This window comes from Corvus cornix, chromosome 2, assembly GCF_000738735.6.
Source record: "Corvus cornix cornix isolate S_Up_H32 chromosome 2, ASM73873v5, whole genome shotgun sequence".
In the NCBI taxonomy this organism is placed as follows: domain Eukaryota; kingdom Metazoa; phylum Chordata; class Aves; order Passeriformes; family Corvidae; genus Corvus; species Corvus cornix.
The window spans coordinates 54,526,468-54,554,440 of record NC_046333.1 but is presented as its reverse complement, the minus strand read 5'-3'; the positions used below and the strand labels follow the sequence as shown (position 1 = coordinate 54,554,440).

The 27,973-nt window shown below is 40.2% G+C and overlaps 1 protein-coding gene across 3 annotated transcripts in view; it reads right to left on the bottom strand.

The window, feature by feature from the left end:
* The window catches only part of SLC25A13 (solute carrier family 25 member 13), a 104,711-nt gene extending 88,624 nt beyond the window's left edge, over positions 1-16,087 (bottom strand). Inside the window, exons 1-3 of one of the 3 annotated variants that reach the window (XM_039549979.1) lie at positions 16,005-16,031; positions 13,793-13,807; positions 10,003-10,017 (exon numbers count right to left, since the gene is read on the bottom strand). In XM_039549979.1, coding sequence (XP_039405913.1) covers positions 10,003-10,017; positions 13,793-13,807; positions 16,005-16,016 — 42 coding nt within the window. In that variant the 5' untranslated portion in view covers positions 16,017-16,031. Of the gene's footprint in view, positions 1-10,002; positions 10,018-13,792; positions 13,808-16,004 lie in introns of all 3 variants that reach the window. The other 2 variants (XM_039549980.1, XM_039549981.1) reach the window with 2 other exon arrangements.
* Between the last annotated feature and the right edge of the window lie 11,886 nt (positions 16,088-27,973).

Below are 27,973 nucleotides of genomic sequence, written 5' to 3'. Positions count from 1 at the left end.
ATGACAACACTGTGCTACTTGAAACAAAAAAAAACAGTTGTTTTTTTTTTTCTTTTTTCTGTCCCTACAGCAGTCACCATAGTGGTATACTGGGTCATGGGAAGCACGGCCATGGTCTGTGAAAGCCGACTCACAGTAACTATCCTCCTTTCCCACATAAACATGCTAATCAACCCCTGACTATGAAAAACCTGGACTTTCACGTTACCAAGTACCTCTCTCCATTACAGGTTTTTACCTGTCATCTCAAAATATGTATGCCAAAACACGTGTTTGCAAACACACACTCTTTTGCCTGTAAGCAAGGGTATCACTGTTTGTTCAACTCGCATCATATGTGCTTTAGTTTAAAATTATTACATCATCTCCCTGAAGACAGGGAGTACAAAGTAAAGCCAGTTTAACATTTTATTTCACAATTCTTACCTTCAATATTAACAACAAACAACTGCTTGATGTTTAAATATTAGCAGATTACACAGTTGCCACAGGACACTGTGGTTGTGTGACCTTCATTCTTGCTAAAGATCTGAACTGAAAGGTGAAGCTATCAAAGAGGATACTTGGAAATAATTTAGTTTCATGTGGGAATATAAAATAATCCAGTGAAGATTTATATTGTTTATGCAAGGCAGTCGCTGTAATCCTAGGAGTTTATCTGCCATTGACTTGCCACACCTCAGTCAAAATTGTTAAAGAGTTCACAATAACTCTCCATAATTCACCTAAGTTGTAAGATACCTGACAACAGTAATTAAGATCTTCTCATCTCCTTAAGAAACTGCAGAAACATTTTCAACATTTTAATTACAAACTACTCTGATTTTAGCTTGAATGATTTTGGCTTCTCATCTGTAAGTCTATTTTATCATAGATATTTGCATAAAGCAATAACTGTTTCATTAAAACATTAAATTTACTTCTGCTGCATTGCCCTCAGAATGTTTTTGTGAGATCACTTGGTTGCAGTGGAAATAATGATGATGATGTCAAACTGAACACTTTGATTTAAACACAGGAACTTAAAGATAAAATCCTTAAAATTACTTTCAGGAAAGCATTTTTAGAAGAGGGGGAAACAGCATCAAACCTTTTTTTTTCCGAGAAAGGCATTTCCATTTTCTTTGACCGCAATGCAGTCAAACTAAACTCTAAAAATACCAGATTAACAAACATAGAGCAGTGTTTAAGACACTAGAGAAAATCTAGCACTATTCTTTCGATGTCTCAGTAACCAGGGGCTCTTCCATTTCATTCCTTGGACACTTGGGTTGATACCAGCACCCTGACATCACCAAATGAATTCAGAACAGCATGTTTGCCATCCCATAGTATCATACTTTTTAGCACCAACTGTCAAGACTGTAGCAGAATTCCAAAAAACCTCTTTCTGACCAGTTGATCCAGCACTTTGAAACACAAAAAATTAACGCTTTACCTCAAAAAAACCACTGGGTGATCAATCAGTGATTACACCTCACAGCTTTCACAACCTGCACTACCCCAGAAAGCCTGCAGTGAACAGAAAAGCTAGGGGATCACACACTAGGTTTCATTATATACCCCTTTGTTTGATCAAATTGTGGGTCATACACAACACAAAGTATCCCCAGGTTTTCAAAGCTACAAAAGAATTGTAGGTAGATATTCTGTATAAAACTTTCTAAAAACACTGAAGGAAAACAAGTGTATTTGGCAGTCTTTCTGTGCATATTTTGCTAAGGTATTTCCATCATTTTCAAAAGTTCAGTGCTCTCTTTACTTCCTTCTCTCCCCACACATCCACAACAAAAGGGAAAAAGCTGCTTTATTATCTTTAACTTGTCAAAGGCACACAGAATAAGGAACTATTAACTGCTGTTTCAATTATACAGGATTTGAATGTTTGCACACTTGAGAATTAAGTATTCTGGTTTGGGCTATTCTCATACATGAGATATTGAATCTATAGGTTACACGTAATGGAAAACCAAAAGCAAATTGCAAGAGTTTTACAGGCATTAAGAGTTTTACACCACTATTTTCTTTATGGAGAGAAAAGAGGCTCAAAACTTCTGTAGTATAACGTTCACAACGCAGAAAAGACTCAACCTGCTGCTTCACACCAGTTAGTCTTGAAAAAAAAGATGCAGACCAAGTGACTGATCTAGGTCTGTGAACAGAGTAAAAGCAATTGTATAAAGTTTGTTGTTGCCATGTTTTTCTTCCTTTTGAACACCATCAACATGGGACTAATTCATGATCTTTAGAAAGTAGTTTCCAGTTAGACTGACACACAATGGCAAGCAGTCTTAGACAGGTGAAGTGACAGGAAGGAGGAAGGCTGACTTGATGTCAGTGACAAAAACTATTTTAATGGAAATGTGAAATTATTCAAAAATTTCTCCTCCTAAACACGTGAAAATTTCTCTAGTCAGATTCAGACTGCACAATGGGCTGAGAGCAGGAATCAGGCAGACACAGTATTTTTACATACCGTGTTTTCCTAATGGCTTTTCATACTCAGTGCCTCACTTAAAGGTTTCTTCTGTCAAAGATCTGTTAAATCAGTGATGTTTCATCAAATAGTAGTTGTCAAACATGATAAAGAACTACAATAATAAAATACGTGACCAAGAGGTTTTAGTAGCCAAGGATCCAGGGAAGAGTGGAAATAGACTGTTATTTCCAAGGCACAGAAAAATGACAATAGTAATGAACAGTCTGCTGTTTGTATTCAGTAATACTAATTTTCAGACCTCTTCTATCCTAAAATAAGACCTACACCTCAGATCATGTGATGGATGGATATGACAGGAAAGTCACATAACAAAGGACAGATGATAATGCTTGACTGCTATTGCAGAACATATCTTCAAATTAAGTCCTTTAAGCAGGGAGACTCCTGCCCTGTTACTGATACAAGGCAACATCCTAGTCTCTCTCCCACACTAAGAGCACACACCAGACCCCAGACTTGATTAAGCAGATGTAGGGGGCACCTGATGTAAAAGAACTGCAAAAAAAATGCAAAGCCACACCATAAACAACACACTACTAAGAGGCATTAAGACAGGAGATTTTATTTCTCAGTATAGGAAACCATGTGTCTACACATTTGAACACAGACCTTTAAACCAGAGTTCCATGTACAGAGAATCTTTGTCTCATGATCCTGTTGACGGCCTTTCATGTTTTGAAGATGTTACCTGCATTTTGATTAACACCTATCAACCTTTGACGAAAGATGTAGTCAGATGCTGCTCAAGCTACTCCAACACTGAATAATTTGCTCTAATTTATTCCTTTAAAACTACTCTAATTTACTGCTTTACTTTGATGAAGTGGGCACTTTTGATAACTTCCCAGAATTAAATACCCCCTGGCTGAGGCAAAAATCCCAAAACACCCCAAAAAATGATGATTCTACTGGCTGAGAGAGTTCAGGGAAGTTGGGATAAGAAACAGCAACTAAAATATAAAGACAATTAGAATTTTTTTCCTCCTACTAGCTGATTGATTGGCATCTGGTTTAGGATCATCCTTGTGAAAGCATCCTCCCATGTTGACTAAGTGCATTTTTAGGCAGTAGGCAAACATCATGAGGAGGAAGGCAGAAAAATGTGTGCCCTTCCATATTCTGAAATTCAGGCATTTTTCCCTGTACACAATGTCAGAATGAAAAACAAAGCACAGCAAGTGCTAGTTAATTTTTTTCTTCTCATCTTCTTGCTAAGCCAGCTCTAAAAAAAGACTCCAACCTGCCACAGAACCTTCTTTGAACCTTCCGTTTCCTATTAAGTTTAAACTTATATTCTCAGATAGAAATGAAGCTTGGCTCCAGGAAGGAACATCTTTAAATTGTCAGTGAATAAAGATCAGGCAGTGTTCACCTACAGAAACTGAAAAATGTGAAAAGATAAATACAGAACAGTGCATGGAACTGGAAAAATCTCTGGTCAACAGCATTTTACATAACAATTTGAATTCCAGTGAATCAATTTCAATTACAAAGGAAGTACCAACAAGATCACAGTGTCACAAACAGAAAAAGAATAAACTCTATTGGGCAAATGACAAGTGAAAATCAAATAAATCACTGTTCTCATTTCTTAAAGTTTTCAGTCTAAAAAATTTGTTCAACTATATAGGAAATACCCAGACTTTAGATTCCCCACACTTCCCTCCGTGTGCAGTTCCACAGCTGCTCAGGAATGATATATTTTAGATTTGCTCCACAGCTGTTTAGCTCCATGTGGCGGTGCAGGTGGCTGTGGCCACCCTGACCCCAGATGAAACACCAGAACCCAACGTCCGGTGTCAGGCACCAAAGTCTGAAGACGGCCTTGGCGGTGAGGGCGAGATCCCATCACCCCTTGGCGCAATTATTTGCCTACTTTGTGTTGATTGGTTCTTGTTTTCCCCCTCTCTGTTTAATGTATAAGTCTGTAAATATTAATTTCTCTTAGTTAAATATGTATTAGTTCTATTAGTTTCTGTGTTACTCGATACCCCCACTGGCTATCCCCTGTAATCCCTCCTCTGAGTTATCCCCATTGGCTCCTCCATTGTTAATCCCACCTCCTCTGCCCTGTCCTATTGGCTGGAACCCTTATCCCCGCCTTTCCTGCCCCAAGTAAAATCCCTGGACCCTTTTCAAAAATCGATTCTTCATCTCTAGTCCCTTCACCAGCAATAAACCTGCTCGCGCAACCTACACGGAGAGTCCCCTCCTTCCCTCTTTGCCTCTGCCTGTGCACCCCGACAGCCTAGCCCAGGACAAGCTCCTTCGGGTGAGGAGCTCCTTCTCTCCCTTAGAGCCGCGGTGCAGCCAGACCTCTGGGCTTCTTGTTTTCCTGGCTAGCGCGCCCTCAGCTCAACAGCCATGGTTTTGATACTACAGAAGACTAATTACATAAAAACATCTGAATCACAGAATCCCAGAATAAGTTGAGTTGGAACAGACCCACAAAGATAATCGAGTCCAATGCCTGTCCCTGCACAGGACCATCCCCAAGAGTCACACCAAGTGCCCAAGAGCATTGCCCAAACGCTTCTTGAACTCTGCCAGGCTTGGTGCTGTGACCACTTCCCTGGGGAGCCTGTTCCAGTGCTCAACCACCCTCTGGGTGAAAAACCTTTTTCTAATATCCAACCTAAACCTTCCCTGATACAACTTCAGGCCATTCCCTTGGGTCCCGTCACTTGTTACCACAGAGAAGAGATCAGTGCCTGCCCCTCCTCTTCCCCTCACAAGGAAGTTGCAGACTGTGATGAGGTCTCCCCTCAGTTCTCCTCTTCTGAAGGAGGAAGGAAAACAAGGTCTGCTTCTGTGTATTTATAAGACTGGCTAATAACTGTGGTCATCTAGCTACACAACATCTCCTGTATTTTAGCTTTGAAATTAAGTTTACTCTTTGCAATCCTCCAGTTAGCCTAATCATCAAGGCCGTAACAATCGTAACTGTAAAAAGCACATGTATTACTCTTCTGAGAGGTCCCCATAATTGCAAAAATAACCTTTAAAAGCCTTGAAATTTTTAAACGGATGGAATTTTTTTTTAAAAAACTAAACTTTAAGAGTTACAGGGTGTATTATCTTCACAAGGGATTGATTCACAGTGGGACCGGAAGACTGGAAAACAATTTAATGACTACACCCTTCAAGTGTAATGCTAATATCCTTCAAGTAAAACGCTTCTTTGGTATTTCTGTTTTGAAAAGAAGACACAGTCAAGTTCCAGCTATATAATTTGTGGCTAATCTCAATATAATCTAACAATAGTTCTGCAGATAACTACAACTCTAGGACTATCATTGCCGGCTCCCCAAAACTTGGACCTTAGCAGGTGAATTTAATTCTGTATTCTGGCAGCTTCTAGCGAATCATATATATGCTGGTCAAAAGCATTTAATGAGCTTTAAAATGCTCAGTTTCTAAAAGACTCTTCTTCAAATTACAACATATCATTAACTATTTGCCTCCCTGATCAGTCTGTTTTGCTGTCAGACAATCCTGCCCCAGATACCCCAAAGTGGTGCTGGAGTACATTCTTTATCAGCTTTCTGCAAAGCACTGTACTTCACAAAAAGGTGATCTTACAGGTCTGAATGAATATACGTCTGTGTTTCTCTCCACAGTACATCAAATTTAATTAATCTAGTAGTATGCATTAAGATACAGTGTTAACATATTTTTTCATTGTTTGCACCTGATTTTAATCAAAGAGAAGCAGTAATAATTCAAACAGCACTAATACGGCTGGAAAGTGTTCGCCTCTCATAAGGACAGTTGCAGGAGCAAGAATTAACAGTTTCAAGAGAGGTTACCTGTCCTATTCATTGAAATCACAACCACCTAAAATATAAAAAGTATGAAGGCCAAAAATGTGAAAAGACTAAGGAGATGTACAGAGTAAAGAAAATTTGTCACTTAAGAATGGAAACATATTTTAGAGTAACTAAAACAATCACAAGTTGCAATAGTACTATTTATTAGAATAAACTTAGATTGCCCAAGTTTTCCAAATATGATATCTGGGTTAAAAAAAAATCCAAACCAAACCCCAACCAGCAAAAAAGCCCAACACAAAGATAAATCCCAAAAAAAGTCTCAGGTGTCTGTTCTCAGAGTACCCTCCCTCCAGCTCTGGTCCAGAGCCTTTGAGATTTGGGTCTTCTGCTAAAGGGATAAAGCAGTATTATTGATGCTAACATGGCCTGGCTGGTGGGGAGCAAGACCAAGGGCATGTGGAGGTCATAAGTCATAAAGACAAGAGTAACCTAAACCACAAATGCATGAAATCTCTCTGTAGCGACCTTTTTCATTTTGACCTTTATACATGTTAATATGGGTAATTCATAAAATGACAGAGCGCTTAACAATTCACATATGTATCAATCATTCAGAAACTACCAATCAAAGGAAAAAAACACAGATTATTGCGTGGCACTCAAGGTTCCTTCATCTTCAGCACTACAGTCATCCACCTTTAATTTCCCAAATTTCTGGAGAGTTAGGATTTCATTTCACAGAGTTAGAACTTCACCAGCTGCCTGACTCCTACAGACTAAGGCTGGAGTCATCTTCTGTGTGTGGTGTTGAGCTAAGGCTGATCAGCACTGTTAGATAAACATGTAGAGACCAGCTAGACTAATCAATGCAAAACCAACCACAAACTTGCCTAAAGCAAGTGGCAGTTACTCCTTCTACAGCAAAGTCAGGTCACATTTGAATACATAAATAAGCCAATCAGAGACACATCTTTTAAAAACAAAAACAACACAACATTAGAAACCATTTGCAAGGGCAGTCTGATTTTCTACTTCTGCTTACTCGGAAAACTCCTTTTAAAACATTTCTATCAGTCCAGGTATTAGGCATTATAGAGAAAATGGGACAAAATACTTTAAAAGAGTTGAATATAAATATTTAAAAGAAGAATTATAACAAAGCTTTCTTGGTGTTTCAGTTCCATTTTTTACTTTCATTCTTTCAATTTAAATTTTTGCCCACTGGCATGTAAATAACTAATGGGTAATTAGTTGACCAGTTAGTTCTGTGACAGTCTCACAATTTTGCCTACGCAATATTACAGTTACATCCCCATGGCTACATTCTTGCACTGCGCCTCCTACCTTTAGGGAAAAATCCCTACAATCTCTATGGCTATCCCAGCATGAACCATGGCTGACAACAGACAAACCACTTACCAAAAGTAAAAAACCCAGCCTTCCTATTTCTCTGCTGAGCAATGGAAAGTGCAAAAGTACCTATAAATGCACAGCAGTAAATTGTTCTATGGTGGTCACACTAAACAACCTTTTGCAGGTTTCCAGTTTAAGGTATTCCTGTGCTCAGTGCCATCCATATAACTCCTTAAGCTGCTTTGCTGTGAACTGTATTAGGAACTGATCTCATCTGATGCAAACAAAACCAATTTATATATACTTAAAAAGAAAAAAAAACTGTGTCACTTTTTGCCCAGTCAGTTATCCACTCCAATTCACCCCTGCACCCTTACACTACCCTAGTTTTGCCACTGAATGATTACTTAGTGAAATCACAACTTCATGGCTACCACAACTTTTAAATACTGCAGTGACCTGGCAGTTCAGGAAACGAAGAGGTACCTCTCCACACCAACCCAACCAACACAACAGCTACAGCAAGTTCAGCCCTGGCATCAGAGCAGAGAAACAATCAGCCCAGTATGAGGAAGGCAAAGAACCAGTCTCCGAGATTTGGTCTAGCCTAGCCTTGGCTTTCAAAAAAGAACCATTAAGCTCCTAAAGCTATGGAAGAAGTGATGATATTAAGATTTTAAAAGTATTTTTAAAAGGTTTAGCTATGTGGGCACAAGCCTGCCCATCTCTGTGCGCTCTCTACAAATAAAACGTGTATTTGTGTATTTGCAAACCCCACTTTGCTCAGCCTCTGAGGGTCATACCCATTAGCACGCTCCACTACCTCAGTCACAGCATGATGCAAAAACCATTCCATCTCTACAAGCAGAAAGTCACATGCGATTTAAGGTTTTAGGATTCTAGAAGTTTCACCAAGGTGCACATCCAGAACTGCCACAGCCCTGATTTGAGCATGTAGAGACATTTTAGACACACTAACCAGGAGCCCAGCAACCAGCAACCACACATGCAACACATCTAATGTACATTGACAGTAAGCACCAGGCAGCAATCCTCCGAAACGGTGGCAGCTGGAGGTATCGTTCATGCAAAATCATCAACACTGCTGGCAACAGAGAATCCGAATCTCCCCCCTCCCGGCTGGGTACCCTAATTGCTAGAAACTGAATCAGGTTCTGGCCCACTCCTCATGCCCTCAGTCCTTGTGTTGCATTATACCTACACAGTGGCCCTGCATGAAACAGAGGTGCAAATCTTGCTGTTTAAAGATCCTCCTGGGACTTTTCTCCATCCTATCCCTTCATTTCCCATTGGCTGCCTTAAATGCTCCCTACTCAGCACACCGGCTGTTTAGGTACCGATTCCTGACACCTCTGGTAGGTTTCTTAATTCCAAAGTCAAGTAGGTAAAAAAGTTAGGCATGACGATGTTAATCTAAAGAACATCTAAAAATCATCTTTGCCTAAACTGGTTTTCACATGGCCAGAGTGTAAGGCAGATCTCCAAGGAGATGTGAAGAGTGACCATACTGGTCAGCATAAAAACACTTCTTGCAGGCTGCCTAGGCATGCAGGACATCATAGATATATGAATCCAGCAGCTGATGTTAGGGACCTCACATGTATACACCAAAAGGAATGTGATTAGTCCTGCGACAAGCTGTATTTCTTCTGTTTCTTATCTAAAAGCACATAGTTTGGTGTATATGCATTCACTTTGCCTGTCTCTCTCTCAAATGTTTCTTTTTTTCCTCTTCAGAGAGAAAGAAAAATGCCAACAACCCATTCTTTATGAGCAATTTCATCCTTTAACACACTGGATTTTGTTCAGGTCAAGTAACATTTTTGGTAAAGAATATAATTGCAATTGCATGTTTCTAAGATCTTGTAAATAGCATGACATTATTTTAAAAACTTATGAAAAATGCATTTACAGTGTTCCTTTAAGTGTTTTAACACAGCTTCAGCTGAAATTGCTTTATTCCAAAGCAACTGAATATAGAGTATTTTTGTAAGGACCTCTTTCTCTCTGCAAATGACTGAGATACAGATACTTTCCAGAAAGAGAATGCACCAGAAAATACCCAACCTTACATTTTACTAGCCATAGTTATTTAGCACCATAAAACATCAGTTGCTCTGTTCCTGAAGATTATGTTGTAGCTAAAGCAAAACAGCATGATTAGCAGAGTCAAGTAGTGCCTAGAGGCCTTATGCAAGTTTAGGTTTGGCACCATACAAACACACAGGCTCTATTCAGTATGGTAAAGCCATTCTACAGCCAAAGCAGAGGCAATTCCATAGATCAAAAGCAAAAATGAAGCTAAAATTCAGCAGCACATTCATGCCATCCTCCAGGAAATACAGTATCACATACCTCCTTGTCATACTCCTTGGACAACATAAACAAATAAAATAGATATTGGCCTAAACAAGCTGGTCAGAAGACACATTGTTATCATTCAGGGCTGTAAGCTTGTCTACATTACAGCTCTAGGAGGAGTGCCTTTAACACGTGGTTTGAGGCACACTTGGAAGAGCTTCTCTAACCTCCTGGGACACAAAGCTGCATAGAAAGAGGAAATTATTTCCCGGTGTGATAAAATCCAGATAACTTTAAATACTTTTCAGCAGGCATCACAAAAGACAAGATATACACGTAACTGCTGGGTCCAGTAGCGCTGTCCTGGGCTATACAGGAAGCAAAGCCACCCTGCAATTCCTCTTACAGGGACACCATAATGGAAATAAGCAAGTTTCAAAAATTTGCCAAAACCACTGGCAGTTGCAACATGTGATGGCATCAGTACCTAACATATTGAAGACATGAAGCAACCTCTTTCACCACCTCCTATTGCCCCCACCTTGCTCTGATAAGGAAAGGTGGGGTCAGAGAGGAAACAGTAGTACAAAGACACAGGTAAACTCAATTGAGACCAAACTCCCATTCTAATAAAGCTTCTTTTCAGGGTAACTCAGCATCCACTGCAGAAGAGAACTGTATACACTTTTTCCACATCAGAGTTGCTCCATGAGTGCCTTTCCTGGGATGATTCTTGTCAGTGGGCCCTGTAACACTGTGAGCCTTGTAAGACTAGGACTCAAGCAGTCTTCCTGAAGGTAACCACAATAAGGAAAGATTTATGCAGTAAAAGAAACCAAATAGAACTAAACACATAAACTATGACAGGCAGGACAGTGGAGTAAATTACTTGGCTTCTTCTCTGTTTCAGCTGCAGTCATCGCTCATGCTACTCTGTACTTAGAAAAGGTCTGAAGTTATCAGCACTCATACAAATTCAGTGTCCCTCTATCAGGCAAATTCTGGTCTCTTAAGAAATCAAGATGCAGTAATAAGTCATAAGCAGCATAAATACATGGTTTTTTTCTGAGAGGAAAGTGGAAAGAAGAGTCTTATGATACATACAGTTTTTAAGAATTTACATATTTCTGCACAGATCCAAAATAACTATGCATGAGCAAGCACTGCTGGACCTGTACAGACTAGCAACAGGACTTTCCACATGGATATTACATAATGCTATCACATCCAAAAAAATTATCGTGGTACCATTAAGTGCCATGACACTATTAAATCTATAGTACACAAACTCAGTGGTGCTTCAGAGAAACAGACTGCTCTCTCCTTACTCACCAACCACTTTCCTCTCCAAAACTGATCTCACTGAGTGGCTGGAGCCTGTCCACAATGGACTCCACTCCTTTCATGGACACAGTAGCCCATCATGATGCCAGAATCCCTCACCTCTTCTTTTCTGAGGGCCCAACAAATCCATGTCCAATGCAATGCAATTCTTCTCTTCCATTTTGCTGGAGGAAGGGAAGAATGGCACAACTGAGGGCAAGAAGAACGAATTCAGTCTGTTCCCAGGCACACCCCACGCTACTGCTAGCACAGGAGAGAGGAGCACAGGAGAAGGAGCTGAACAAAGAGGCACAGTGGAACTGTATGATGCACAAAGGGACACACTGGGTGTGCATGGCAGCAAAATAATCAAAGTGGCATGGTTGTGCCAGCATCTAATATTTTCAGGATTGTTTGCAATCACATTTATTTAGAATTGCATTGCAATGGTGCCTGCATTTCAACCACTGCTTACCCAAACCTCACTAATTCACATTCTCCAGGACAGGCACTGAATCGCTTCTGCAGACAAAAAAGTTCGTAGAGGCAGGGCCAGTGGCATCAATCCCTCACAGAACTCCAGGTAATACAGCTGAGGTGATGCATCTTGCAGGACTGGGATGTTCAGTGTGAAATGTCTGACTACAGTAACACCAAGAAATAAAAGGAGCCTGTGTCTGGGGACTAACTATTTTTGATATGACAAGGTTTAGGACTTTAAAGGTAAATGTGGCAGTAACCAGAAACAACATTTAACTCCACTGGTACAGCTTCCATAATAAACAGTTTCAGAAAAACACAAGAGAAAAGAGAATTAAAAAAAAAAAAGTTAAATACATGAAAATTGCATAACCAATTTTCTTTACCTTGCATTGGAACTATCCCAAATATTGTCCCATAAGTCAGCAACAAATCTCTTTTTGTTACATTATTGATTTAGTTCTGACAGCCAGGCATTTGTTCTTCGAAAGACTTACACATGCACTTAAAATTAAGCATGCAAGCAGTCCCATCGGGTACTGATGTAAGGTTCATGCCTTCTCTTGAACAGTCATTTTACACCTAGCTTTTTTAGCATGCAGTATTTGTGTTCACTTTGCTCGTAAGACAATAATTTTGAAATAGTTTATACAGTCTGGGTAGTACGGGCAACCAATATGTGCCCCATGGATAAAAGTTCACACACGACACACAAAAAACCAATTACATTAGAAACAGAGATATTCCACAGTATTTAAAAATCAACTCCTGTATAGTGATACAGGAATTATGCAGTTCATACAATTATTGAAGTTTATTCCCTGCTATCCACAGCATATTCAATGCTATCCATAGCAGAGATAAAGTTTAATGGTGTTCAAGTGCTTCCATGCTAAGCCACTGTTTTTACAGTTTTCTAGGCTTTGATTTATCTACCAAAATTATTTGAGTTTGGAATTTTCACTAATGCAATTTTTAACTGTTTTGAATGTAGCTTAGTGGTTATGAAATATAAAGTTTAAAAATATTATGTATACTAGCTCCCATTATAAATGTCAGTTTCTGACCTTAAGTTGAACAGACAAAGTAGCACAGTAGCAAAGGCAAAATCAGCTACAGAAAGAAGTCTCATTGAGACATACCTTAGAACCTCCCACTGAAAATATGTTCATATTTTACCAAGCAGTAGAACTTTAAAAAGACAGCAAGTCACACTTTGCACATGCATAAGACAACAGTTATGCCCAGAACTGTGTAGCGGAATAGGGATCAAGGGTAACTGACATTCACTCAACACAAACATTTAATTTTGCTGTAAAATACACACCAGGTGAGTGGCAAGGGGCATTAGCTAGACTATGTAAATTCTCTGTAGAACTATATGGCTAAAGGGCAGAAAAACAACATTGTGATTGCATTGTTAAACACTCAAAATGAAGAAATAAGCAGGACATACTATGTAAAACATTAGTGCTTTGTACGTGCATTACCATGAAGAGGTTCCACATAGCCTCTTTTTTTTGCACAATGCAGAAAAAGCAGCCAGTACCCAGGACAGTAATTTAGTTACCAATGGGGTAAAAATCTACCGGGAAATCTCACCTCTGGTTTTTACTGGCAATTTGTGCTAATATAATTTACAGTGTAGTTTTCCCAAAGCAGTTTCAGAAAATGTTTTCAAAGTTTAAGAAAACACACTGATGTCAATATTCATTGTTTAAAATATTGTATAAGTTGCAAACATTGAGCTATATACAACAAAGAAAACTAAATGGAGCTGTAGTGCCCATTTCTTGATACCTGAGTGCTTAACTATGCAGCCTTAACAGTATTCCATTTGGGTTTTCGTTTTGAGAGACTGAATTCCTAGAGTCTGCTTAAAATGTCAACATTTGAAATCTTGCAAGCAAAGACCAATTACATTCAATCCCAAAGACTCTATGCCTAAAAGGGTATAATTAAAAAATTAAAGGAAGCGGTCATGCAGGACACTGGCAAGGAAAAAGTACTAAAGAAATTTTAGAAAAAGCATTTAACTCACCAGTCCATTGTTTGGCTGAGGTGAAAAAGGCAAACATTACTGAGATGCATCAGTGAGGAAGTTAGAACACAAACCAAGGCCCATGCCTGCAAGCACACGTGAGTAACTTCAGGCCCAGAAGCTCTTTCCGTGGCAAAGTTATTCATATGTGTGCTTGCAGAACCTAAGCTGAAATGGTACCCTTAAAGTACAAAATGCTACTTGCATTTTGCAACTGACCTCAATAAAAATAGAAATTCACCTGTGTTTAACTGTTTCAACTGAAGACAAAAACCCCCTTGAAGTCTAACAAGGTAATGTAATAATTAATCCATTCTAGCTGCTCAGAGTTACAGTTCGTTTGTTTCTAACATAAGTCTCTCAGAACGCATTTAGGCTTACAACCAGAAGCCTTCCTTGAAAGCTATGTGAGGACTGTATACCCTGGGGTACAAAGAGCTGTATCTCTGCCTTGCAATGCACCAAGAATGCATATGACATGAGGATTAAGCCATTATTCATTTTATTGGGTATCTCTCTGCCAAGCCTGATGTAACCTGAAATGTACAATATTCAGTTAAGTGTCTCTTAAAGTGCTGAGTCTTTCTAACATATAATTGTGTAGATTTTGGGGATCTGAACTGTGTAAGAAATCTAGCTGAAAGAAAAAGGGCACCATGCAAATGTGTAGCATGGAGCACACGTGTCTACCCAATTAGACAAACACTAACTACATATACAGTATTTTTTGAGTATATGTAACTACTATAGGTTCAAATGGATTGCAGAATACAAACCACTGCTTGGAGAAGAGAAAATAAGTAAAAGGTTCAAAAATTCAGAGAATGAAAGACTTTTAAATCTTTAAAAGCCAATGGTTTGGTAAGAAGTAACTGATACGTTGTGTGTATGGACCAGTGGGCAATCAAAAATTTTAAAAAAAGCTAGACAGGGCAGCTGAGATTCACAAATAGCGGACACAAGATTTGGGGATGACTGTTCCAATACATGCTAGCAATGAGAAATCAAATATTGCTCAATCCATTAAAACAGCACACAGTTCAGATAACCTAAGTTCTTATTGAGAAAGGTGCTGACCAAAGCAGCTCTGCTCTAGACGAGCTGAAATAAAGGAGCACACAATTCCAGCCACACTGAGCCATGTGCTGCTTTGAGTTGTTGGGGGAAGCTTTGTTTTCTGATGTTTCCTCAACGTAAGTTTCATCACTGACTTCAATATAAGAAGGACATCGAGTATTTTCTTTTTAAAGTGTCAGTATTCAAATACGAAACCTAATGAAAGTAGTAAGTTTTGAAACACCAACACTACATCTAATTTTATCTGCCATTCGATATGGACTTGATCCAGCTAATTGCAAATTTTTCTTCTGGGGTGGGAGTATATTTTAGGCAATTAAATAAAGTATTTCAATTTGTTTATCCTTCTGATCTGCAAAAAAGTCTAAATAGCAGGTATTAACCTCACAGGAGAGCACTGAGACGTAAAAATGGTTGGAAATTATAACCAAATGTGAAAACAGAAGGTAAAAATAGGTACATGGAGAAAATGGGAGAAAAAGCAAAAAAAGACCATCACACTAAGGCCTGCAAGCAGGACAGGGCCAATATCTGTGCCCACTCCGGGACCCACCAGCCGCCGTCCCAAGAACCCGCTGCATCCTCTCGTCTAAACCGGTGTGTGTGTCCGCATGTATAACATGAGTGTACGTGTATATTTATGCATCTGTACGTTGTGAAAGAAGGTGCATGGTGGGGCTCTCACTGAGGCACTACTGGGCCCAACTGCGCTTGGCGGAGCCGCGGCCGGGCCAAGGCACAGGTGCCCGGCGGGGCAGTGCGGGGCCGCGCCGGGGAGAGCGACACCGGCACCGACCCCGGCACCGACCCAGCGGCACCGACCGCGGGAGGCGCCGCGCAGTGTCATTCACACCGATGATGCATCGCAAGCGGAGCGCAGGCCCGCTGCTCGCGGCGCGGGCAGGTGCGGATCCTCGCCGAGCTGGCACCCAGCCCCACCGGCCGGGGGGCCGCCCGCTGCCCACTGCCCGCTCCCCTGGGGCCGGCGGCGAGCGGCCGCAGAGCCCCGAGGAGGAGGCGCCACCGCCGGTCTTCGTCAAGGACAGGCCCGAGGTCAAGCCCGGCAACCGCCCCGCCGCGGCCCCTTCCCCGCCGCCGCCCGCCGCCTGCCCGCCCGCCGGCGGCGGTGCCTTACCTTGGCAGCCATGCTGTGCCCGGCGCGGCCACCCCTTCCCGTCCCTTCCCTTCCTCCGCTCCCCTCCCTTCCGACCGCGGCACGCAGCTTCCCCGCCTGCGCACCAGCCCGCCAGCGCCGGCCGTCACCGCTCGCTCTCACAGGCAAGGACGGGGCGCCGCCCCCGCCGGCCCCGCCGCGGCCCCGTGATCGCCCGGCACGGTCCGGACCGGCCCCGCGGGCCCCGCGCTTGGCGGCGGGCGAGGCTGTGGGAGATGCGGCCTCGGGCACCGGCGGAACGCCGGCGTTGCAGGGCGAGCACCGCCTCATCCCTGTGAAGGGCCTGATTGCCCTCCGGGTTCCTCCACGGTTACGGCTGGTGGCCCAGCGGGGGCAGGGGAACTCGGAGCTCTTGGGGGCCCTGCAGCCTCTCCGCCCGCTGGAGACGGTGACCGTGTCACCAGTTGGTGACTCGCGCTGCTGACCCCAGGGAATGCCCCCGCCGTGTTCGGAGAACACCGGGGCAGGCAGCGGCAGGATGCCGACACCTTCAAATCAAACCCTGCTGTCTTGCCCAGCGCTGTTTTCTACCCCTCAAGACAGGCTGCTGTTGGAGGGATATTTCATCCAGTTGCAGCATCTCGAGCCATCATTCTGGGATGTCCCAAAACCAAGCTGTGCCTTCAACCAAATTTTGTCAACGCTGTGCTAGTTTCTAAGTCAGCATGAACGTGACACACGGGCAGCCCCGCTGCAGTCCAGAGCTGTTTCCGAGACGGCCGCAAGCATGGCACGCTCAGCCTCACCGGCGGATTGCAGACTGCCTAGCACAGCCTGCCCGGGCGTGTTTGGCAGTGCACCGTTTGGGATGCGGGCCTGTGGCTGCCTCCAGGGCAATCGCCAGGCTGCCAGTGCCCACTCTGGCTGGTCTCGGGCCTTCTGAGGGGATTTTAGGATAGACTGGGGTTGGTAATAGAGGCAGGGAGCTTACCACGTGCGTGTAACTAAAAGGTTGCATACAAAACCAGCTCCAGGGCAAGTTTTCAAGTTAATAATGATGTATCAAGTTAGTCATAGCTTTGAGGTAGATATTTCAGCGCTTTCCCTTAAACGGAGTTATGTAAAGATACTAAAAAGGTAAAGGATCTCAAAGACACCTATTACATTATAAACCAAAAACATTTAACTCTTTAATTGCTTTGTCTTAGAGACAGTAGGGGAATGATAAGGATTCCTAAATGCATCTTCACGGTAGAGAAATTATAAGGATTCATAAACAGATCTGTACTTGCCCACTCTAAATCTGTGAAGAATATCTATTTTTACATTTTCAGTCCAACAAGTCAACTAATTCCAGTGTTTCAGCAAACTGTAGTCTCCCCTGTGCCCCTTGGAAGTTTCTTCCATCACCTCTGAGGCCCAGCAACATATATACCCCCTTTTCAGCAATCTCCCAATCTCAGCTTCTTTAAAAGCCTCCCACTCGCAGGATTCTCTTCCTTTTCTGCCTCCCCCACATATGCGTGCCCATTGCACATGCTCAGCTGTTCTGTGAGACAGCACAACCTTTCTCTTCTTGCTGCATCTCACTGACCTAGAAAATAGCAGTTAGACCAAAGCAGACTTGGAGCCTTCCTCCAACCCCACTTTTCCAAATAAACACAAAAAACAGACTATGTAGTGCTTATCTGCAAACTAGATAAGTAAATACTGTCACCTTGTCATAAATGAATAGATAATAACAGTCCATTTATAAACAATAGAAAACAATCTTCGATTATTTTAATGATACCACTAAGAAGAGAAGAATTACATAGAGAAAATAACATAACAATTGTCTTAGAATACAAATACAACATTCTGTGTATATTCATAAGTCAGGATATTTAGATGTGAGACTGAAAGTCGGTCCTATTGAGCTTTATTTTTGTGAAAACAAGCTTCAATGGATTTTTTTTTCCCATTTAAGACTGCTAAGAAAATTACTAGAATTCTCATGTTATACTGCTACATGATCTTGAGCCAATTCTCAAGGAAAAACACTAGTAAAAAAACTGCCTATGTTTCAAGTAGACTGGTGGTGAAATTCAGTGAGGTGAGTGAAGAAGGATGACCCTGGAAAGCCTTATTCAACTGCTCCCTAAATACAACAGCACCTGAGCTCTTTTAACACTTAGAATCATAGAATCATGGAATGGTTCAGTTTGGAAGGGATCTCTGAAGGTCACCTAGTCCCAGCCTTCTGCAATGAATGGGACGTCGTCAACTGGACCAGTTTACTCAGTTTATTCAAGATCAGGTTGGATGGGTAGGTGCCCCATCCAACCTGGTCTTGAATATTTCCGGGGATGGGGCATCTACTACCTCTTTGGGCAACCTGTTCCAGTGTTTCACCACTCTCACTGTAAAATATATCCTTTCCTTTGTCTAGTCAAAGTCTTCTTCCTTTCCCATCCTTCAAGAGCTCCAGACACCTCAAGATCTGAGCATGCCTTCAGCACTGCCTTGGTCCTGACAAGACTGAAAGGTCACTGCCTTGCTTACAGGAAAACCTGAGTTTGGCCTCACAGGTCTCTGATCACGACCAACATGCATGTACAGGACCAAGTTCCTTATCTTCATAGAAAAGGCAGTGAAGGCTAATAATGTTCATGTTTTAGATGGCAAGCAGTATGACTGTAGTGGATAGTGGATTATAGCACTCTTCTTGGCCACATAATCAACTTGTTTTCAAAGTCCACTGTTGACTAAGGTTAGGTTCAGGCCCATGTGTCATACTCATTTCAGTATGTTTTAACCACAAAGCCTTAGATTGGGGAAGAGAGGGGGAACATTTTTCATTCTTTCTAGTGAAGACATGTTATTGTGAGGAGGAGAATCCAAGATCAGCTGGACTGGAGAGAAACATGACTCTTTTATATGGTAAAATGCGATAGGATGAGGATGAAGTTGTGAGTCAGTTTTCATTACAAAGCATACAAGTATTATTTAGAGAAGATAGGACATTGTGTCTCTCCAGACAATGGTTTTTTTCAGTATTTTATTTGTAATACTCACAAAACGTGCACAGTGATTTCAGGGCTCCCTTTTACAATGAAAAACAACCTGGAGTTAGCTCCTTCTTGTGCTCTCTTCTGATAGGACATCTTGAATTTGTTTGTACACGTGGGGATGGGTTTTGCAGAAAGAGCTGTAGCTTGTTTCCAAAAGAAGCTACAACCAAGTACCTGGACACTGTCCTTGTGGTAAAAAATTAGGCTTTGATTGTTTTCATGTAGAAGACAGAATGAGAGCTGATTCACTGCTTGATGTTTTAGCTGTTAGGGTATTGTATAGCAGGGCAACGTATCTTAATAGACACACAGGATCTTTGCTGAGCTTATTAACAATTACCCTGGAGAGACCAATGGCCTGGGGCTCATGATTTTTTAGACTTGCTAAACAACTGATGAAGTATTATTAAGTAGTGTAAGGCAGAGCTCAGTGTGCCGGCTATTTTGGATCTTACTCATTACTCTTTCTGTTACTACTTTCATTACTCTTTCTATGATTTCTCTTAGAATGTTCTGGATTTTGTATGGGCAGACAAATGCCTAAAATGTGGGCATTGCACTATGTAGCCTAAAGGCAAGTAAATATCTTCTTGGATCCAGAAAGATCTGAGTGCATCTGGGGAGGTCTGGAGAGGACTGGATCTGGAAAAATCAGATCTGGACAGATCTGGATTACCATCTACCTTGGTGAAAGGCTGAGGTAAAGCAAAGACTGACCCAAGGCCCTCAAGATCTGTGCTGCTATCCAAATTATTGGTCTGTTTTTCTCAGTATACCTTCTTTCTTCCTCACAGCATAGAAACTATCTTCCGGATGGCTCCTTCTGTGTTATATTGTATGTTCAGCAACACGGATATTTTGCTGTGTGCTAACTTACCACAAAACTGGCACCAAGTACATCTTCCTACAAGTATAGCTTACAGTCAAAATAAACAAGGGGCCTCAATCCTAGTGGGAAAGAGCTGGACATTAAAAAGAAACGAGTGCAAGGTTTTCCTGAGCAGATCTTGTTTCTTAAAACTCTTTATTGACCTCTCTCCTTCCTCTCTCCTTAAGCGAAGTCTTAAGGAAAGGCACGAAGCAGTATCCCCTTCCTTAGGTCAAGGGTTTGGTGTGGATTTTTTTGTTCTTTCTGTGGGGTTTCTTTTTGTTTTGTTTTGTTCTTAATAAAGGATGTTTGGCTGATGTGAGTTAGCACATCAGTTTTAGTGACTCTTAGCCAAGAATTTGTGCTGCACAGTAGGCCTAACCCTGAGAATTTCTCTAATAAAATGTGACTCACTCTGAATGAATCATTCACAGTTCTTCTGTTTGAAGGATATTCACTGCAGATCACGATTTCCTCAAATACATTTGCTGTTTTTTTGGTTATTTTATAACATTGTCTAATGATTGTCAATATTTCTTTTTTTGCTGTTGTTCTTTTAAGTCACACATATTCTTAATTTAAACCCTGTTGTTTATTTGCGATTTTTGAGAAGGTCAGTCAAACATGATCTTATTCCCTTTCTTAAATCAAGATTTTCAAGTACTTTTACATGCACGTCTAGAATTCGTTGTCTATCAGTGTTTCTGCCAGTGAAAAAAACAAACTGGTCATTTAAATAGTTCAAGGAAAAGTGAATGTAAAAGCAGCATGTAGAAGTATGACTAATTCATTAAAAAATCCATGGTAGTATATTTTCATGGCTTTCCCATTGCAAAATGCAACACCATCTCCCAGCGTGCGTATTACGTCTACCAGGAGAGTGGAATTCATGAAGTTGGAAGGAGACAGCTATGATTCTGTCTTACAGCTGATAGTGGCATTTATACAGGCGTTGCTGTAAAAATAAAGCAGCTGAAAATGCTTTACCAGAGCTATGTTTTAGAAATGCTTCTGAAATAACTGGAGAAATATTGCTGCTGCTGATGAGTAGGGCGTTAATTCTTCTGTTGGTGTAAATCAGTGTAGGTGGTAGATTTGTGCTGATTTACATTGGTAAAGCCCAAAAGGTAGAGGGGATACAGGACAAACGAAAGATGCTATATTTATTTCATAAGTGAAAAATACTTCATAACTCAGGCACATCATTGACATGAATAAGTTATGAAAAATCTTCACAGCCAAAAGAACATAATCATCCTTCATGTATAACAGATTTGTTTATTCTGTAAAGATTCATTTCAGTTGATTAATTATCTGTATCTGCTGATGGTGGAGGTAACAAGCCATCTCTGATGAGAGAATCATTTTAGGACATGCTCAGAATATTTTATCACCTAGCACAAGTTGTGTATGCTTAGAATATTTATCATACTGTGTACTAATAGTATCACATTTTATAAGTACTGAATGTAAATTATATTAAAGATATAGGATCTATCTATATTTTTCTTGGGTTTTTTTTGAAAGAAGGATATAAAAAATTAAAACACAGTAACGGTTGTGTTTGCATGTCAAGTGCTGAACTGTGCTGCTGCATTAAGTCATTGTTATTCTGGACCAGTAAAAATTTGCATAAATGCAAATGGCAGCCCCTAACAATATCCTCAGAATTGTTTCACCATTCACCAAATCCAACCAGTACCAGGCACATTGCACACTCACTAGCCATTATTTACAGATGGAAGCTAACAAGATGGAGGTTTATCAAGAGATAAATTACCTTCTTTTTTTCTGCAATTTTATTTATTACCTAAGCTAAATTGCAACTCCAAGTTAAAATACCAAAAGAGGGATTAGATCATCTCAATACTGAAGCATTTATGAAGAGGGAGAAAATTATAATAAATCTGTCAATCACTGCAAAATAAAAAGCAAAAGTAGATCAGATTTTTAATACAGTATATTAATTTGCTATTTATGAAGTTAACCTTAGTAACCGAAATACCTAGAATGTAAAGTATTATCCCTAACAAGATAGATTGAAATCTGTTACTAAATCCATTGAATAGACACACTGCTTTAATCAGACTTTACTCACAGAAAAGACTAGGCGTCATTTAACAACCTTTGTAGGTCTTTAAAGTGTACGTATGAATGTCCCCATACGCTGAACTTGCATTGTGTGCAAGAGGACAGCTGGATTTTAATTAGCCAAGACTTTGCAGAAAGTAATAGAACCTCTGCAGAGTTTTGTAAGAAGTACTGAATTTCTCATAGCTTCAACAAATTTACATGCTTGAAAATATAAACATTTGGTCATCTTGAGACTCAATGCTTTCTTTCATTCTTCAGCCAAAATCCGTCATTTTTTATTTTCCATGGAGATAAAACATTTATTAATTATTAAGACACATTTCCAAGGGACTTACTGTGAACTAGTCTTTTTTCACAAGCTGAAGAAAGATGGTCTGGCTCAAAGTCCTTTAAAGCCAGCTGGAGCTTTTCTTTTAGTTTCAGTGCTTTGCTTAAAGTTGAAGACTATCACCCACCTTGGTATTTACAGCTCTCTGTTATCAGCATATGCCAGCTTTTGGTATTTGTTTTGTTAAAACGAGATGGATTGAGGCAAAAGTTCAAAAGGTTTTTAATTACTTACAAGATTGGAACCACTGATAGCAAGTGTGTTTACCTGGGGAAGTTGGTAACTTCTAGTTATTTGGAGTACTTGTTTTTAATTTCATTACTGAGAAATGCAGGTCACACTGCTTTTGTATGCATCTCGTCAAAAATCAGCTGGCATCCTGTTTCAACTAGGCCTGAGACAAAAGTAGCACTCTTAGAGGAATTCCATTCCTCCACATTTTGTAAAAAACAGCAGCCTGATAAAGACTTCTTACTGCTTTCACTCAAGAACTGACTGCACTGTAGGTTCATCTCTTGTTTTCAAAGAATCCCTATTTAAAGAGGCACTAGGAAAGCCTAACTACAAGGGAAGACATCAGCCCGGCTACTTATCTCTTTTAAGCTCCAGAAGAATCCACAGGAGATCAGACTTTCTAGGTTGCTTTGCTCACATAGCTGCGTGCTTGGTAGATTGTTTCTCTCCACTTTTCTCTTTTCATTTTGTTTGCTGCTGTTTTCAGTTTGGTTAGAACCAGCCTTGGTGAGGTGGGAAGAAACCACCTGGACCTGCGGTTTCATGGAGTAGGCATGATATTCCTCAGGATGAGTTGTATGATCAGTGGTGACTCAGGAAAAAAGAGTTGTGCAGCTTTTGTGTTTGGTGTCTCTAAGCTTTTCCAGCCAGATGTCCACACTCTACATATCAGAAGGGGATTTTCAGGGCTTTCAAGTAAGTTCCTGAAAGTTGGACTGAGACAGATGTTCTAGTTGTTTAGTCCGCTGTTTCTGTAGTTAGCAAGATTTAAACAGCAGATACAGAAAATCCCCTGCTATGCTTGCTGAAATCAGTAGGAAAATTCCCATCTGGGATTATGATTTATCCTCTGTTAGATTTTGTGGGTGGATAGAGGTGTATGAGGCAGAAAAGGATTAATCTTTTTTCTCCTTTTCCACTGCTTCTACTACAGCAACGGTGCTAATTACATGTGAGTCAACAAAATGTCCTTTTCCAGGGAGAGAAAGAAAAGCTTGTAAAGGGGAAAAAAGTATTCATCTCTTCTGTGGTGAGGAGAACCACTTTGTCGTGTACTGCTTTCTTGTTTATATTAATATAGTGTGACTTAAAGTGCACGTCACTGAAATGTTCATCACCTGGTGAGGGAATCCATTACCTTAGCCTTCTGCAGGAGCATCAGAAAAATAGTCAAAAAATGCTCTCGAGGCCTGTGTACTTTACTCTTTTTCTAGAATATCCCTGTCAGTGTGGAGCATATGCAATCACTGTGAGACACATTAGTAGATTCAGCCAGATAACTCAAATAAGTAGTGTGTATTTATTGAGAGAATACATGCAACTTTTGCTCCCAAGATTTGATTACCCTTCTTGAATCCTCAGGCACAAATCAGATGCTAAGGTGATAACCAGCACTGAAGATGTTCAGATTGGTTGTTCTTCCATTAGGGTCCGGCACTTTTTTTAGTAAGGATCTACTCACTTTCCTTTTGCCTCTTTGAAATTGGGCTTTATGGCATCCACACAGAAGTTGAATCTGAAAACCATTTGGAACTTCAGAAGAGTATTCGTGACTACTTAATGTAAGGGCTTATTGGGGGAATTGTGTGTTTAAGAGACTCCTAAAGAAGCCCACTAATATTGTTGTATTGTTCAGAAATTGATATAGAATAGCATTTTGCAGCTGGAACTCTTATAGTGGATGAGACACATCTGTCAGACTTCTTGACTCTGGGCAATTGCAAAATGCAATACTTATCTCCCACTCTGTCAATCTTGTATTGGTTCCTAGATATGTCCTTAGGCATATAGTGGGATTTTAATGGAGATTTTGGTCTTGGTTTACTTGCTCTTAAAAGCTAAGCAAACTAACAGCCTTCTCTGTATTTCCTTGTTGTACTTGATATCAAGTAGGAGATCCATATCCTGCAAAACTTGGGCATGAGTAGAAATGACTTTCAGCTCCAGAGCATGTTTTCCTCTTAATTCTGGAAGGCCTGAGTTTGCTGACCTGCAGTGCCTGTTGAAGAGCCAGTTGTTAAGTACGTTTTCGGACAAGAGCTGAGGAGATGAGTTCTGATCAGTTTTTGTGGAATTGTCTACCCAACTTTGCATTGACTCATTTAAGGTGAAACTCAGCAAATCATACCTTTTGAGAGTCTTGTTAGTCCCAGTCAGAGCTTTATCTCTGGAGAAAAGAAAATATTCCATGAGTGATTATGCAGAAACAAGCTCAATCTAAGCATCTAAGATACCACTTTCAGTTTCAGGGAGGAACTTTAGATGCTTAGGTCAAGTATAATAGCTGAGCTTTCAGATTCCTTTCAGGCAGATCTTCTATATTCTTGCTACTAAAATCAAAGATACTTATTTTGGTGCCAGGGAGTTTGAAATGCTTATGTAAATCATTAACATGAACCATTTATTCTGACCACAGCTACATGGGCTGAAGTTGATATATGGAATCTGTTAATCATTACTCGTCAGCTACTTGCTGCATATCAGAAGGTGATTCCAAAAGCTCCTGCCAACTTTTCAGAGGTCAGTACCTCAGGTTCTCTTTGCTTAACTAACCAGCATCCAGCTTTTGTAAGTGATCCTGAAATGCCCAGTCAGGTGTTTTTTGTAACCTGTGACACCTGAAGAGAAATCCTAACTTCTCTCTGTCAGATCAATGAAAAGATGGTGAAACAATTGGGAATGTTATTCCAAAGCTGGTTTTTTTGGTTTTTTCTTCAACAGAGTCAGGAGATACTGCAGCCCTAGAGAAGCCATATAGTATAGTTCTGCAAGTCTCCAGGCCAGGAATTGGAATTGCCTCGGAGGACTTGATCCTGCAGGGACTTTGGACACTGAACAAATTTTCACACAGTGTGGCTTGCAGCTGGGTAAATGACAGACGGTGAAAACATCAGAAATACCTGCAGAAATGCTGGTGCCTCTCAGTTGCTTGGTGTCTGCTGATTTTATTTATTCCTAACTCATTATGGTCTGGTGCAGAAAATATTTTGGTCTTTCCCCAACAGCTACTCCTCATGAACCTCCTTATCTGGCCAATTGCCTTTCTCTTCATGGTCTCCCTTTCATTCTTTCTGCTACTGAGCAGCCTTGCTCAGTCTGAGTTTTTTCTAGTCTGGGTACTTGCAACCTCATCCTTCTTCAGTTCACCAGTTTTCCTTTCCTAGCCCAGTACTTGAAGTCCTTTGCCATTCTGTTTAAGATTTTTCAATGGCTCCACTTCCTCAGCCTCAGATTTCTTACCTCAAACTCTGTAACCCGGCACATCAGTTCTGACTTATTTCTCTTGTGCCTTAATGGAGCCATTTTATCCTCTTTTGTGCAGTGAAGCAGAAAAGAAATTCCCTAATTGTAGTTTGGATCTGAAGTGTTGCATTATCCAACATCAAAGAGTAGCCATTCTGTGGCAATGTGGGGAGCCAACATCCTTCAGTTGCTGACTCAGTGTAGAACAAATATTTAAAGAATTTTGGTACCAACCGTGAGCAAACCATTACTGCAAATCTTCAGGCTTTTCCAAATTTTCCAAAGTTTTCATCTTGTCCAAATTAGATCATTTTACTGGCATGCAGTAATAAAAAAGCACATCCCTAATACAAGCATTAGCTCTCTATTAGTTTTCATCCATCTGATCCAGAATAGGGTGAATGCCACAGCTAACTATCTGAAAAGACGTTTAGAATTGAAAAGACATTCTTTGCCTGTCATTCTTCAGAATGACTGCATCAGTTTTGCTCAAACTTTCAAAAAAATTTTACTGTGAGCCAGCCAGCTCCATGGAATATTATGGCCCAGAGTGATGGGTTAATATGTAGGCAATTGAAAATAAAATCTTATAATAGAAAATGCTGAAAAAACTTTATATTTTTTCTCCAGTTGTATGATGAATAAGTTATTGTTGTAATCTCATTTTTTTTTCCTTATTGCAGTCTTTTCTTTTTTTGAGACACAGGATGTAAGTAGGTACAATTAGAAATAGTAGAACAGCAGAAAAATAAGTGTTGTATTGAAGTGCTAGACGAGAGATTCCACTTGCTTTGAAGAAAAGGGGAGGTTATCAAAAAAATAGCTCAGACTAAATGCACTATTTTTTGTCAGAATTAAAATGCTTTGCATGTTCAGTCTTCTAGAAAGGTAAATGACTGCACAGAATGTGTGTAGAAAGTCTTGACATTCCTTGAAACAATCATTGATCAGACACTGTAAAGCCTCAAACAGAGGTATGCTGGTCCTTAGAGAATGACAGAAAATTACAGCAGATTAAGAATATTTACTTTGGAAAGACAGAAGTAAAGTTTCTGGAGAAAAATGATTTTTGACACTGTTGTAGAAATAATCGTGTAACAGTAGAAAGCATTCCAACTAGAAATGGGATTTATACAAACCACTGATTTCTTTGTTGTCTTTTGCTTCAGATAGTACCCAATTTTATTCCTGTAACTATGCTTTAATTTAGAACTAATCACAGATGTAGGGTGAAAATGGGAAACAAATTTATATTTGCAAATGCAAAAGAAATATCATTTCTATACTACTGGAGAAAATAAAAACATTTACTTAAATACAACTTTTGATGTAAAAGTTAGGAACCCAGCTTTAAAAACAAAATCGTACAAATAACAGATAGTATTTCAACACTCATGGTTTGGCAGTGTTCTGTAGAAATACATTGTTTCTTAATAATTTTCTCAGGGATTTAGTTCCTCATGATGGTCAGTACCCTAAAACATAATGTTTTATGGAAGTGTGATGCACACCTGAACTTGGAAGTTAGTGTTATACTAAAGATCACGGATCCTACCTTTAGGTTTGCACAATTCTTTTGCTGAATAAGTAAAAAATGGTAGATTGCATTGACTATATGCACCATTCATTTTTAGTGGAAAGTGGAGTTTTAATGTGCTGCAGTGTATTCTTACTGTTCTTCAGAGTGGAAGGTACATACATATGATTGCTTTCATCTGATGCCTGGAAGAAATTCTGATTTCAGGCTGCAGTAGTCGTGCTGGGTTAGCTGGAAGTTGAGAGAAAATGTTTTTAATAGATGCATGGTAAAAAACTGGTTAAAGGCTACTGCTGTTGAAGAACAAAGTTAGGCTAAGAATAACCAAAGGCTGAGCTCAAAGGTTTAATTTTTTCATTATAGATTAATTAATTACAAATTCTTAATGTGCACTACTTCTCAATAAACAAACCAAAACAATGCTCTAGTTTCATTCTAAAGGTGTCATTAACTGTAAATCCTATTTCTCACTGAAGCAAAGCAAATACCAAAAATAATCTTCTATTACAGAGATGTATTGGTAGTTCTGAGAAATTCAGTTTTATCTTCAATGTATCCCATTTTGTAAAGGACCACTTTTCAAGCTGAAGAATATTCCTGAAGACTTGTCATTTTCTTATTAATGTTTTTCTG